Source organism: Sebastes umbrosus, chromosome 2 (assembly GCF_015220745.1).
Source record: "Sebastes umbrosus isolate fSebUmb1 chromosome 2, fSebUmb1.pri, whole genome shotgun sequence".
Taxonomy (NCBI): Eukaryota; Metazoa; Chordata; class Actinopteri; order Perciformes; family Sebastidae; genus Sebastes; species Sebastes umbrosus.
In genome coordinates, this window is record NC_051270.1 from 13961134 (window position 1) to 13976686 (window position 15553).

Sequence of the window (15553 nt, forward strand, 5' to 3'; positions counted from 1 at the left end):
ACACGTCCAGTTTCTTGGTACAACTTGGATTAGAAAAATCTCTGAACCTTGACATGGGAGGTGTGAACTGTTGGAAAATCAGCCATTAACACTCCCATCTGATGGGTAAGCTATTTGTTGTGTGCTGCGTTGAAGTCGGAATGGAGGCAGGAACAGCAGATGTAGATAAGCTTCGGCACAGGCTATATGACGTCGACTAGCAGTTTCAGTGATGGTATCAGCAGCTCTCAGTCTTGAACAGCCTGAAAAACAACCCTGTCTCTGCAAATAACCCCCTCAATGACAACTCCAAGGCTCCTGAGAACCAGCCTCAGGCTTGTGTATATAAATAAACATAAGAACAAGTGAGACAAAAGATGAGTGATAATCCTGTGCAGGAGTGTGAATGAGTAGTAAGTGTGTATTCCAAGAAAATGTGTTTAAAATAAGCTTTAACTGCTACCACTGCCTCTTTCTTGAAAAGTTTGTGTTTTTAAAATTAAGTGTAAGCGTAACGCATGCAGAAATTTATGCTATCGATCTCAGATTCCTCCTCACTCTACAAAGCCAACCAGTAGGAGTGCTGGTGCAGTGTGAAGGTAATGGTACCTTATTTGCATCCCACTTGTTAACACTTCCAATAGGGTTTAATGGAGCCCAGACAAAAGTAGTGGCTTTCATTTGAAGACAAAAAAGGATGGTGTTCAACTAGCCAAGAATCACATTGCTATGTCACTCTGGGAAAGAAATTAACTGACGTTGAGCATTAGATTGTATTGATTCTACTAACGGTGTAGAACAAATACAGTCTCCTCCAAAACCTATTGGAACAACGAGGCCAAAACATTTGGGTTTGACATCAAAAGATGAATATGAAACAAGAGATCAGCATTTCAGCTTCTATTTCCAGGTATTTACATCTAGCTCTTTTAAAAAAACTTAGAAGATAGCACCTTTTGTTTGAACCCACCCATTTTTCAAGTGAGCAAAATTATTGGAACATGTGACTGACGGGTGTTTTTTGTTGCCCAGGTGTGTCCTATTACATTGATTATTCAAACAATAAATAGCGCTGAATGTCTACTCTCAGTTCCAGCTTTGGGTTTTGCCTGCGTAGACTGCATTTATAGTTAAAAAGGTGTAACCAACATGAAGACCAGAGAGCTGTTTATGGGAGAAAAGCAAGCAATTTTAAAGCTGAGAGAAGATGGAAAATCAATCGGAGCCATTGCACAAACATTGGCCATATAGCCGGTATAACCATTTGGAATGTCCTGAAGAAGAAAGAAACCACTGGTGTACGGAGCAACAAACTTCGAACCAGTAGACCAAGGAAAACATCAGCAGTTGATGACAAAAACATTGTGAGAGCTGTAAAGCAAAAACCCGAAAACAACTTCACAACATCACCAACAACCTCCAGAAGTTCAGGAGTGAAGGTATCACAATCCACCATTCGCAGAAGACTTCGGGAACAAAAGTACAGAGGTTACACCAGAAGATGCAAACCACTCATTAGCAATAAGAATAGGAAGGCCAGATTAGACGAGGCTCAAACGTTGTGGGACAAAGTTTTATGGACTGATGAGACAAAGATTAACCTTTACCAAAGTGATGCAAAGGCTAATGTGTGGAGAAAGAAAGGATCTGCTCATGATCCGAAACACACAAGCTCATCTGTGAAACACGGTGGAGGTAATGTCATGGCTTGGGCTTGCATGGCTTCTTCTGGGACGGGCTCATTGATCTTCATAGATGATGTAACACACGATGGCAGAAACAAAACTAACTCAGAAGTCTACAGAAACATTTTGTCTGCCAATTTAAAGAGAGATGCAACCAAACTGATCGGGAGATCCTTCATCATGCAGCGAGACAACGACCCAAAACACACTGCCAAAACAACCAAGGAGTTCATCAAGGGAAAGAAGTGGAAGGTTTTAGACTGGCCAAGTCAATCTCCAGACTTAAAAGATGGATGGGTAGATGTGTGTGTGTGTGTGTGTGTGTGTGTGAGAGTGAGTGTGAGTGTGAGTGTGTGCGTTCTCTTCTGTAATCTCCATACCGTGTTGGCCCAGAACTTGACAATGGGAGCGTGGTAGAAGGCATAAATTTTCCTGGTTAAGGGCAGCTTCCTGGAGCGAACGTGTGTCTCCATGTCGTTCTTTGGCTCCACGGGGTCGTGGGATCTGGCCTCCTTGAACACATCCTGCGGAGAGGTTAAAAAGGCCCAAAATTAGACAACAGCAGGCCACAATGTGGACAGAAAATGAGTGAAAGCAGAGTAAAGAGGACAATGTGAGTGAAAGAGCTATAAAAGAAGAGTGAACAGACATACAACCTGTTCACAGACCATTAACCCTTTAACACCGACTAAACTATGGACTATTTTTCATCATCAAGTCTCTTATGATGAATTTGGACTTGATGTTTTCAATGATTTATTTCATTGTAGGACTGCTTTGACGCTAGAGATACACCATGTTTTCAAATGAAAAGGAAAAAAGTCAAAATAGAAAAACAGAAGAACAGAGTAAATCGAACCATTGGGATGTCTTCAGCTATGTTCTGGAAGTTGTGTTCGCTGTCCTCCATGGTCATTTGGTGATCGTCCTGACTCTGAGGGATGTGAGCCATCTCAGCCTTGGATTTGTACTCCAACAGTAGGATGGCAGGAGGCACCAAGATACTCAGAATCACCTAGAGACAAATACATACTAATGTGGGTGGATGCTTCTATATTTGTCAAGAACGTCTTTTGAATTACACACGCTAATAAATCCCAAATGTTTTACCACATAAACAGTATAACACAGGCCAAGCCCTGCTGTAAAAGTTCCCTCTCTGATGAAAAAAAAAAAAAAAATCATAAACAAAGAAATGACAGCATGTTCATTTCATGTGAGTATCCAAATAATTTTTTTTTTTTTTTTTAAGATTTAGGGAAGACATTGAAGAATAAATATTTTTTTCAGTAGCATAACTACTCTATTTATTTTGATATTTACTAAGAAAAGTATTAGGAAAAATGCAGCGTCTTTTGTAACAGAAATTAAATTTGAAACTGACGTCGTGTTTTTACAGTGCAGTCCTGAGGTTTTATGAATGAGTTTGGACCTACAATTCAGGAAATGCTTGCACCAGGAGGTCACCTGAGATAAACAGGAGCATTAATAAACAGTTTATTCCTCATGTCACCGTGACTCATGCAACTGAGTGGCATTTTAACACCTCAACAAAGCACTTGAACCGAGATTGGGATTAGATATGAAAACAGACCTTTGTTCAAGCCTCGGGAACACTGCATCTGTTGGCAAAACTTCACCAAACACAAATATTAAACCACTACAGTATGGTGGTTTAATATTTGTGTTAAGCTGTACATAGACTAATATTTCACACTGTCCAACCTCAGCAGCCACTGAAAAGCAAAGCACCGATTCCAGCGCTTGTATTTTGTTACCAAAAAGAAAAATCGAGATGGAATATGAACCTTGTACCAGGAGTTCTTGCGCATGTTCAGGCGTCCCATCCACATGTCTGACAGCAGAAACTGGGTGCAGGTATGAGCCACAAAGGGCCGTAGGTGGGAGGACACAGCCAACTTCAAACATGTGGAGTTGCTCCAGTTCTTCAGCTCGTAGGTGAGCAGCTTCATGGCCATGGTCTCATCCTGCCTGAACGACTCCTCCAGCAGGTCCACTGCCAACGTCCCAAACTCACTGAAATACATCAGCACAGTTTGATTAGTCCATACATTTACTTCTATAGGATAATAGCTACCTGACACGAATCAAAGCCACAGAAAAACTCACTTTGAGTACTCCTTGAGCTCCTCTGAGGTGTCGTCCACCACGTCGCTCTTCTTGGCCTCGTAGGCCATAGATCGGCAAAGCTTGCAGGCCACCAGAGCCTTCGCCATGTTCTCCTCGCCGTGCTGCCAGAAGAAGAGCGACATTTTCTGCCTCTTCAACAGCACAGCCCACACCAGCAGCTCATTGAAAGGGTAGGGAAACCGCCGCGTCTCTGGGTCGTCTATGTCCACAATCTCTTCTTTGCTCCGCTTTTTGTTCTGCTCGATGGAAGACTCAAGCTAGGAGGAGAGGGACGAAGCAGTGATTAGAGAAATAACAGTGATTAGATGCTGAGAAAGATCTTAATCTCTAGACCTTTTCATTTTTAGGAATGTCTAAAGCAGGCCTTGTTCCTTTTATTGAAATATTTACCTTAGGTTTGTATGGCTGTGCAGTTTTGATGAAGTGGTTGTGCCTCGTCTTCTCCTTCTTGTCGGCCTGCATGCTAAAAGACTCGTGACTTTTCCTCAAATGAGAACCAGGACCTGCTGTGTGGCGCCCCGACCTCTGCACACAACATGAAAACATTTTCACATTAGTTGATTTTCTTTCACGAATACATATATATATATATATATATATATATATATATATATTTGTTATTTTTCATTTTTCTTCTTGAATCTTTTTCTTGTTTTTATTCCTGTAATTATTTTCTTTATTTCTAACAATTTTATTTTTCCACTATAAAACATATTAACATTGAAGGCATTATATAAGTATGGCATCATATGTAAGCAAATGTAAATTTATATTAATTCCTGCAGTCCTGCAATAAAATTTATTTTTTAAAAAAGTTTAAAATATCAACACCATAAAAGACGTTTTGTACATTGCTACAAAGACACTCCAGGAGTCGCAATAGTTCAAACTCACCCTATTGTTTCCATGGAGATTGTTGTAAATGATTCGGAAGCGTTTCCTGGTGTAGTTGCACCTGTAAGTCCCGCCCATCAGGTACTCAATAACCAGGCCCACATCAATCAAAGTGATCTTATAGTTTGGAGGCAGATGACTCTGCAAGAAAGCACAGAAACAAAGTGAGTGAATGAGACCGAACAGACTTCGGTTAACATCAACTGATAAAACGTACATTTACTGGACTGACTGTACCTGTTTAACATCTCTAACCAGGTGGAGGAGAGTTGGGTTGTTAGGATGTTGTTTCTAAAATAGAAGATACAAAACAACACTCAACACGTATATGTATATATTATTTTATACACGGCCCATCTCTGTTATTCAGTGGCTGGTTGCGTGCTTCATAATGTTACCGTGTTGTAGAGCTCCTCCAGCCGATTGATTGTCAGGAAACGGTGCATGCTCACGCCGTTTTCTATGAGCAACTTAACAAAATCCACCCTGTCCATCACGAGTGCATCCAGCATTGCTTGCTCCAGAGAGCTCACCTACGCACACAAAGATAAACATGTTGTCATGAACCTCATTTCGATAGAAAATTATTATTTATAAAAAAACATAATGAGGGAAAAGACCAACAATATGTCCACATTACAAAAAAAACACAAGAAATAAATATGATCTATCCTCTCGTTCACACAAAAGCCAGGATCCCCCCACCCCCAGTTTTAAAATAAACACAAGCACTGAGGGCAGCTTATGAAGACAACTGTAACAGGGTTCATGTTACAGTCAAGACAAGCAGTTCTTGGCAGCCTGCCCGGGTTCGGTCCCCCGGCTCCTCAGACTGCAGATTGTGGTCAGCAGAGATTCTGGGGACATTTTGGGCGAGTCCAAAGGTTTGGAGCTAAAGCTGAGCTAAGCAAACATCCAGGAAACACACATACGCACACGGACAAACGGCCACAAATACGTACCAGGAGCTGCTGTCCGTACACAAACACATGATTCTTGGCTATGTCTACCCGGTCCCAGGCCAGAGTCAGGACCAGCTGATCGAAGGCAGACGCGTTTGTGCCTGAAACACACAGGTACAGCCATTTGTAAACAACACACACACACACACACACACACACACACACACACACACATATATTCATTCCCAGGCAAGTAAAGCCTTATTAACTGTGTATTTCCTCTTAGCCAGCTAGCAGGATTAGAGGGGGATAGTAGAGCTGGGCCAGGGCAGTAATACAGTCAATTACACACTAATACAGCAACATAGCAGATTACACTACAAAGTAAATCCCTGCTCAGTCTACTGCTCTCTTCCACACTAATCTGCTTTATTGTCCTCTAGGAGCCATCTGAATCAAATGATCATAATCACTGGACACAGATTGTGTGGATGTGAAATAGGAATCTCAGTGGGAGTTTGATTGGACTGAAACTAATGAATTGAATTCAAAATAACCTGAGCTCTCAGGTAGTCTGTCAACACGTGAAAAAGAGGATGTATTCAGCTTTTAACAACAGGGACTCCTTCAAACTTCCTGTTTAACATCCAGCCTGCTAAATGAATTGAATCACGGTGAAGGAGAGAAACATCTTTAAGCAGCACTCGATATTCTTTAAGAGGTCTGAGAGCTTTTGTACTCCAGGGTCCTTTTGAGGATGAGTTACTGTTTGACCAGGACGACTGCGCCTTAGGCATTTTCAGTCGCAGTCTCTTTGTCTTTTGAGGGTCTGAACCAGTTTCTCCAGACGATCGATCAGCTGCAGTCACTCACAAATTCCTTGCTTTTGTCTAAATAAACTTGAATCATTAGATTTTGCTGCGCCCGCCCACGTTCAGTACAAAACACCTCTTTCAGGTGAATAACTTGTTCCGTACTTGAAACGAAGAATGTCTGTGTTCACACAGCTTGTCAGTCTTTTAATAAAAACTATTAAGTGGGTATTTGTCTTCTTTTTACTCCAACTGCATTCATACAAAATAAAAATAAAAAGATACAGATCTTCTACAACATAATGAAAACAAAGTAAGAATGTCCAACTTTCCCCCTTCCTCTAACAGACTGTGAAGAAGAAGAGGAATAAGACATGCAGCTCAGACTGACAGTGTTGGAATAAGGAGGCCCTGTGAATGTGAGCAACATGATCTCCTCAGGAACACAAAGAGAAGGGCACACAGAGGGGAGCGCTGTTCTCAAAGCATATCTGTATCAGAATGAAAACATTACCAAGTCTTGAAATCTTTATCTTTCAATGCCAACAACCACGACATATGAATAGACTGAATCAACTTTATGTGACTTTTGTGACTCAGTTCCTTTATTAAGGGGAAAAAAAAAGGTTGAGAGAGAAGTCATCTACAGTACTAACCTTGGAGTAAAGCCCTCAGAATGGCTACGTCAATGTCCTGGTGCTCCTCGGAGCTGATGTGAAACACAGTGATCTGTTTTTCCGAGAAACAAGATAGCACTTATCAACATGTTCCCGCAGACATTATCCAGATGTTTTAAGAGTTTGTGATATGTGATATATCGCTTTATAAAAACTAACAGTTGTCTGTGGCAGTGCTTCAATTGATTCATTTAGTCAAAAGCTGCTCAATGTTCTCTTACTTCTCAAGAAGCATTTGTGTTTTTTTTATATTCATTACCCCAAATATCCCAGATAGCATATGAAATAAGGAATATAAATCCCACAGTATTCATTACGCATCAACATTAATTATTATGAAGGGAAGTCTGGGGTCCCCTGCTGGAGCTGTTTTCCCCTGCGACCCGACCCCGGATAAGCGGTTGAAGATGAGTGATGAGTGATTAATTATTATGAGTTATTCTCAGAGAGATAGCGCTGTTGTAGAGGTGTGTACGTGTGTACTCGGCACTGTTAAGTATATGTTTTTACTCCGAGACAACCTGCCACAATAGCTATATATGTGACTGAGAATTAAATGACTGATCTTTGCAAGTCTATTTCATTGCTGCACGCATTGAAATGGGAAATAAATAAATAAAAACTGAACATGAATGATTAGAAGTGTATGAACGCGATTAAAAAAAAAAAGTACCAATTCTTTGCTCTTCATGCACTCCATCAGAGTCTGAAAGAGGTGGATGGCGTCGCTCTGGCTGAAGTTGAAGGTTTTCTTGATGGTTGCGATGATGTCAGTCTCCACTCCATCAGGAAGACGACTGTAGAAGAATTACAGTAGAACGTGGTTACGGTCACAGCACGCTGCTCGAACCCACACAGCTGTAAAACACTTAAAACACAGGTTTGATTCCGGCACAAAGTACTCTGATCTCTAGAGAACACATCACGAGAACGTTTCAACAGGATTGAAAGATGAGTAATAGACTGCATTTAGACTCCTATGTGTGCAGTGCATGTGCAGCCTTATATTGCTTATATTAATTCATTTTAATACTATGTCCTTTTGGAGAGAAGCTCATAAAAGTCCTCTGAATGTCCTATATCTTTAGTTTGTGAGACTGATTATCCTAGAGGTCACCACAGGTCATTTTATACAGTGAGGTCAAGTTTAAAATTGTCTCACTATATGAAATGGCTACTATGAAGACTAATATCATCACACATGAATAAAATTGGGCTCATTGAATCCATAAGAGTCTCAGCTTTACAGTCACATCCAATTTAGGATGATTACATTTTTAGATTTTAGATTCCAAGACTGTTTAGGGACCCCAGTATGCAGAAACCATTTTTAGAATAGGTGAAAATAGCATTTGTACTGCATGCAAAACAACGGCTTTGATTTTGCCCCAAACTGCATGTGATTATCATAAAGTGGGCATGTCTGTAAAGGGGAGATCCGTGGGTACCCATAGAACCCATTTTCATTCACATATCTTGAGGCCAGAGGTCAAGGGACCCCTTTGAAAATCACCATACCAGTGAAAATTTAGCCTAACTTTGGAGCGTTATTTAGCCTCCTTACTGACATGCTAGCATGACATAATTGGTACCAATGGTTTTCTTGTGTCATGTGATAGCAGTACCTTCATTCGCTCTAAAAATGAGCCTGCTACGGCCTCTGAAAGACGGCAAAGTCGTTGCCAGCGCCCTCAAGGAGTGAAAGAGGTTAAACTGGATCACTATTTGCATATTCACTAAGATAATTAAACTATAAATCAAACAAAACACAGCAGTAATGTTGGCTGAGGTGGTATTTACAATAGAATGAGGGCATATTTCGAGTTCATGGACACATTTACATCGAAGACACAAATTGTGGTCTCGTGTGTTTGTCTCATAACATCGTGCAGGACTAAGGCTGATTAAGCCCTTCGGCAGATTACTTTTTACTGCACTCTGTCACAAGTTCAACTATTTTCAACTCTCTTATAACAGACTGAGCTGCCTGCGGCGCGGTTGTTAGAAATCCTACTGGGACAGAAATAGATGAGAGCCACCAACGACGCTGCCATCAAAGGAATTGCAAAGAAAAATGAAAGAACATCACTGTCTACAACACAGGAAATGACTCAACACTAACAGCATCATACTGGCAACTTTTCCTAATCCTTCAACTTTAACAACTATTCTTAACCACAAATCTAAATATTTTATAAAACACTTACCGAAACCTTAATTTTCATTAATTCTCTGTTTCTGTGTCTCTCATGCTTAATCAATTAGTAATTAATAATACTGTTCACTCCCTCCTTTCTATCATCTGTCCATTATTACCTCTGCCAAGGCCGAATGCCTAGGAAGGAGGTTATGTTTTCACCGGCGTTGGTTTGTTGGTTTGTCAGTTAGCAGGATTACTCCAAAAGTCCGCAATGGATTTTAATGAAGTCTTTTGGAGGGGTGGGGTGTGGCACAATGAACAATCCATTACATTTTGGTGGCGATCCGGATCATGATCCGGATAGAATCTGCATTTTTTTCACATTAAACTTTGTGAAATTACAGTTGAGTTTGACCAAAACACACTTGGCGATTTTTGGAAAGAGTAATGACGATGGTTTCACTGAGTTTTATTTTGTTTCTGTCCAGTTTGACTGAAGTGTTTTAGTCATACAGCTGATCTCAACATAAACAAAAATACACGTGGACGATGGAGCAAGCTGAACGGAGGGGGGGGGGGGGCAATCGTACTTGGGCATGGCGGAGGTCTGCGCTCTCCGAGTGCCATTCTAGTTTCAATTATGATTACACTAAAAAAAAACATCAACACTATAACAGTATTTAGGAAGATTTATCTTTGGCATGCCAACCACAGCTGTCATATTCTCCCCCCACCCCGTCCCACAGTCCCCCCGTCCTCTGTGTGTGTGTGTCCTACCCTCCCTCCTCGGTCTGCTTGTGGACGTAGGCCAGGATGTCAGCAGCACGGCCGGTCCCCTCACACACCACCACCGGGACAGGAGGGCTCTCCTGAAGGTACTCTAGCACGGTCAGGATCACATTGGGACCCCCCTCGAAGATCAGGGCCACAACAGGAACACCCTGACCGATTCCTACCAGGAAGAAGACAAAGAGTGTGCTTAACGTTTCGGTTTATGTTACATTTTCACATCCACCTAATACAACTCCACCCAAGAGACAGTTTGTGATGAGTGTTGTGTTGAGATGATAATAACCAGCTCACTGTTATCACCTAATTTCCACCAGGCAAAGACAAACTGGCTTCATAATGATTACACCTTGGAGTTTAGTCCATCTGAAGGACACAATATAGGAATAGTTATGCCAAATAACTACTCAACTTTTTGGTTGTTTCCCTGTGATCTCAAGTGGTCTCAAGTTTTAATGGTTGCACTTCAACTTAACACAGATAATACTTCACTGTTGAAAGAGCTTTACAAAATATTATTTGGATTTCTTTTAACCTATGATGTGAATAATAAAGAATGTGTTTAACCACAAAATGTAATTATGACTTTCAGACATTTTAGATGATGAAGTCTTAAGACACTTTCACAAGCCAACATTTAGTCAGTTTTAATCAAACCCTGGTTCAGTTTGTTTGGGCAGTTGTGAACGCAGTAATCAAACTCCAAAACAACCGGTTTGAGAGGTGGTCTCGGACTGTTTCCAAGAAACCAAAACGCAGGCTGCCTGCTCGGGCATTTATTGAGATGGACACAGGTAAACGACGGTCCTGGACTTTTGCATAAGTCTGATGTTTGTTTGACATCAGTGCTGAGTCAAAGTATATCAAAGTCTGCGATTTCCTGCATAGAAGTGGCAGCTCCCGAGACGAAAAATATATATATTTTTTTATTTGGTCCGCTTGAATTTGTGCACTGTGAAACCGAACCAAACTAAATAGAAAACAAACCAAAGTATGAAGTTCACTCTGATTCGGACTATCCAAACAGACTATTGCTTGAGAAAGTGCCCTTAAACATCCTAACAGTTTAACTGACACCACCTGAATTACCCTGATGTATCCAACATGGCCCAAAGTGGTATTCACACACAAGTACACACTACAATTATCTGCACATACAGTATTTTGTTAACCAGATCTTACTGCTAATTAATTATTTCCTAGAAATCTAATGCCGGGGAAAAGTTAACCTGCTTAACACATAAAATCCTCCTCTTAATTTATCCAGTAACACTTTACCGCCAGCACAAAACGTCAACTGTATTGCTTCAGTTTAATGTAACTGAGATGCAAATGCTGTTTGGAGTAATTTGATGGTAATGTTTGGTGCAACTGCTCTTTTGAAAAGAGGCTGAAAAGAAGATGTTAACGTGCTGTGTGTTTATGTGGATGACACACATATTAGACCAGTTCACACTGACTGACGTGATGAGGTTAGGAGAATACACAACATCTCTGGGTGAATCACTTTACAAACACAAACTTTGTGCTTAATGTCATCATTAGTAAGTAATAGAGAAAGCATAACATGGAATTTAAGTAGTTTTTTCATGTAAGAAGGGGGCGCTCTTTTAGCTTGGATTTGAGGCACTAGCACAAATTTTAAATCACGTGCAACACAGTGCGGAGTTGAATCTTTCTCCAACTTTAAAGCTCCTAACAAAAATTACAATTTAAGATTATTCCTGTCGACAAAAATATACTCATGTTGGCAAATGTTTTTTATGACGTTATGCATTTCAGTGATTTAATGAGCCAAGTGTGGTATTTTGACTAAGAGGATAGGAGTACATCAGTAAGACGATGTTTTCGGCTTTCCAGACACACAATGTTGCGACATTATCTTAGCAAAAGAGCCTCTGACTGCTTTTCTAAATCAAATCTCTTGTTGTATTGAATTATAATATTTCAGTTTTTCTTACGTGCGTGTATTCTTTGGAGATTGATGTGCTTCTCCAGTTCCCGCCGCAGTTGGACCTCGACACCGTACTTTCCCACTGTCCCATCATCCACCAGGAGGAAATGGGAGTGCAGATTGTTGAGAACGTTTAGTTTGCTGAGAGGGTTCAGCAGCGTCTGATACGGAGCGACGATCTGCAGTGTGGACATGAGGAGGTAGTACAAGGGAAGAGGACAGGAGAGTGAGGAAAAACAGAATAAATAAATAAAACAGTCCAAACTATGACAAAATCAATGCTGTCATGAAAAGACTTGACATTAAATAGATAGAGAGGCATCTTAGGACTTGATCTTTCGAGATAATCTTGAACAAATGAGATTGTAAGAGTTGCATCTTACGTCTCTGCCAAGGAGATCGTTCCGGTTTTCAATGACTCCCCATGGTGCGATCCCGATAGTGCAAATTTTCTTTGATGATCTTGAACAGTGTTCTTTGAGGGCGTCGCCCACATGCTTCGCCGCACCTTTAGGAAGGATACATTAAACAATCAGCTTTCACTCTTTCTTGAAAAGGAGTGTTAAGTTTTTATTGCTACTTAACCTTTGCCATATCTCACTTAAAATTCCCTTTAACATATGTATTGTGGTATAAATATATGACTTGTAAAAGTGTGCTGGATACTGTAGATTCCATTAACCATGCATTTGAAAAGAAACAGCCGAGCTTCTGTCACCAAAATGCCCCAACAGGTACATTAGTCCCGGGGTTGTTTGTGAACCGCAGTCTTCAGCTAACGGGTCTCATGGATTCAGCAATAATTTGTGATCCAGGAGACCATCCCAACTGGTCAGGGTGCCAGAGGCATTAAAAGTAATCACTGGTCTGGGTAATTGACCCTGTGAGTAATGATTTAAACACTATGATCAGACCACACCATCTTAACGTCGCGCTGTGGCTGCAGACACACCTCGGCCACGACACACAGCCAAATGACACGCTTAGAGCCCGGCATTACAGCTTCTGCTACATCAGCGCATCACACACTGATGGTGGCTGTGTGTTTGCGTAGTAAAATGTAAGTGTGCGTGAGTGTTCACTTAGGAAATATATAATGGAGCAGGGGTGGAAAGTAAGAGTTATTTAGCTGCCATAACAACAATACCAATTCTTTATTACACTCAGAGGGCAGTCTCACATTCACACGCTTGCTGCATTATTTTCCCATGACCCAAACATTTATCCCCGATTGTTTATTTTTTCAGTGGAGACTAAAATCTAATCTACAAACCTGTGTTGACCCCTCCGGTGAGGATCCAGGCCCCGGTGGTGACTGCAGCTTTGATGAGGCCCTTGCCCACCACCTGCTTGATGCGTGGGTGCAGCTCGAAGTTCTGAACTCCCCCGTGGACAGAGATGAGGATCTTAGGAAGCTCAATATGCCACTCCTTCAGCATCAGCCGCAGGACGCTCTCTGGCCTCGAGTCGTGGGACAAACGCACATACTGCCCACGTAGACACAGACATAAGAAAAGCATGTTCACATGAACACAGAAAGCAGAGCAAAGGCAGCATAACATAACACTCGAGAAGCTGAAACCAATAACCGTTTGGTTGAAAAATTATTATTCTATTAGTACACAGGGTTAAAAGTATGTAAATAAATGTTCACAATGAGTCTACACACATCTACATTGAAGAAAACACCTTAAATATTGTGTAAGATTGTTTCTAAACAATCTATATCACAGTTATCAAGACTCACAAGCTGTCTTTTTACATGAACAACGTGCCCTCCAGCAGAGAAGAGTCTGCCCTCCTACCTTGGCTCTGTACGAGTGAGACCCTCCCTGGAAATTGATGACACCATAGGCGTCAGTGGGGCTCGCCTCTGTGTGTTTTTCCACCGACCACTCCTCCTGCTCGGGCATGGACAGGTTGGGGTTTTCACCCAGCTTCACGTCCGAGTACTTCGTGGCCAAGCTGGCTGTGAAGCCAACGTGTTGCCGCACCAGCCGCCCACAGCAGCATCTTGAGGGTGGACACAATCACTTTTCATTGGTACAATAATATACTTTTTCCAATTGTATACATCTTAATTATGCAGAACACAGCAGATAAAACAGAATATCAACAATAGCACATTTAAATTTATGTTTAGTTTAAGACACATTTATAATCGTTGCAAGAAACAGATATTCAAAAGCAGGGTAATAACATCAAGGGAAAATTTAGAAAAATGAGCTTTAGCTTCAGTCTTTTACCACGCCATCCTGTATGTAGCCACTAAGTGCATATTTAAGACCATTTTACATGGTTCTCAAATGAAAGTCTGCTGGAGACGACGTTTTAAACCAACCCATGGAGCTAACTAGGGCTGTCCTCAAAATAAATTCTTAGTTTACTAACACTCACACGATTTTGTCGACTTATCGATTAGTTGATTTAATCAACAGATCTGTAAAACTGAGTTTCTCCACAAAGAATCACACAAAAACCCCACCTTAAATCTTGTGTTTACCAGAGATGTGCTCATAAGTTTCCTGGAAATAATTCATTCAGCATGAAAAAGCATTAAAAAAAGACTGATCAGCTAAAGAAATCTTATTCGACAGAAAACGACCGATTAGTCGAATAATCGACTAAGAGGGGCAGCCCTAGAGCAAACGTCTAGCTAGCTACGATCTGCTCAGGACTATTATGTCAGCTGATAAAATCGATGATTGTTAGCTTTAAATGAGAAGCCAGTTTTTGTCTACCTCTCTCTGAAATAAAACACACACTGCTTCAAGAAGAAGGGCCTTAAAGTTGTAAAGGACGCTCTCTCACCTGGCTAACAACGTTTTTTAATTTCCTTCCTGCTCACAAAAGAAGTATTAAGACGAGGATCCAGAAGAACACATATCCTGAAGCTGTCCGTCTCCTTAACACAACAAACAGCACCGCACTGCAGGCCACTCGGCAGGTTCAATAATTGTATAATACGGCAGATGTTTTTAATGCACCTGAAGCACTTTATCTAGTTGGTTGTTTGATGTTGCTGCTAATACTCCCTACAGGTGCTAATGTTTTATCTACGGTGTTCTTATGTGTTAGATTTTATTTTACCCATTCGTATGAATATTACCTATCTGTTTTATACTTTGTTTAATGTATTATATACTTTATGAGTGAGTGGCTTTGCTATTTTTGTCTTTCTCTTTGTTAAAGTGAGCTCACTGAGACATATTCCATTCTCTGTTTTCGCTGTAAACTGCATATGTGACGTATGAGAATGTAAAGCTTGGGGACTCAACATTAAAAGGTAGGGTTGGTAAAGATTTATAAACTCAGAAAAAAAAGTATGGAAATTTTTGTTTGGTCGATTATTTCTTTGTTGTAACAATGCTAATTGGCATTGTATTTTACATCAATGGAAAGCCTATTTATGTACCTTCACAATGATGTCCAACTTGTAAGGATCATGCATTTGTGGGATGAGCAGCACAGCTGATTATGTGGGTAGCGCCCAAGTGAAATTTGCCAAAATTCTCTGCCAAAGCTAAACAGTGTATTCTCCTGTTGGTGTTGGCTCTTGTTTTGAGCTTC

The 15553-nt window shown here is 40.9% G+C and overlaps 1 protein-coding gene across 4 annotated transcripts in view; it reads right to left on the minus strand.

Moving 5' to 3' along the window:
- Positions 1–15553, minus strand: part of trpm7 (transient receptor potential cation channel, subfamily M, member 7) — a 46833-nt gene that overhangs the window by 18403 nt on the left and 12877 nt on the right. For 3 of the 4 annotated variants that reach the window (XM_037757588.1, XM_037757571.1, XM_037757580.1), the window contains exons 4-19: positions 13789–13996; positions 13257–13470; positions 12367–12491; positions 11991–12162; positions 10018–10192; positions 7774–7897; positions 7080–7152; positions 5672–5772; positions 5108–5242; positions 4947–5000; positions 4710–4850; positions 4206–4340; positions 3795–4072; positions 3473–3701; positions 2524–2679; positions 2045–2188 (exon numbers count right to left, since the gene is read on the minus strand). In XM_037757588.1, the coding sequence (XP_037613516.1) occupies positions 2045–2188; positions 2524–2679; positions 3473–3701; positions 3795–4072; positions 4206–4340; positions 4710–4850; positions 4947–5000; positions 5108–5242; positions 5672–5772; positions 7080–7152; positions 7774–7897; positions 10018–10192; positions 11991–12162; positions 12367–12491; positions 13257–13470; positions 13789–13996 (2464 nt within the window). Of the gene's footprint in view, positions 1–2044; positions 2189–2523; positions 2680–3472; positions 3702–3794; positions 4073–4205; positions 4341–4709; positions 4851–4946; positions 5001–5107; positions 5243–5671; positions 5773–7079; positions 7153–7773; positions 7898–10017; positions 10193–11990; positions 12163–12366; positions 12492–13256; positions 13471–13788; positions 13997–15553 lie in introns of those variants that run through there. The other variant, XM_037757595.1, reaches the window with a different exon arrangement.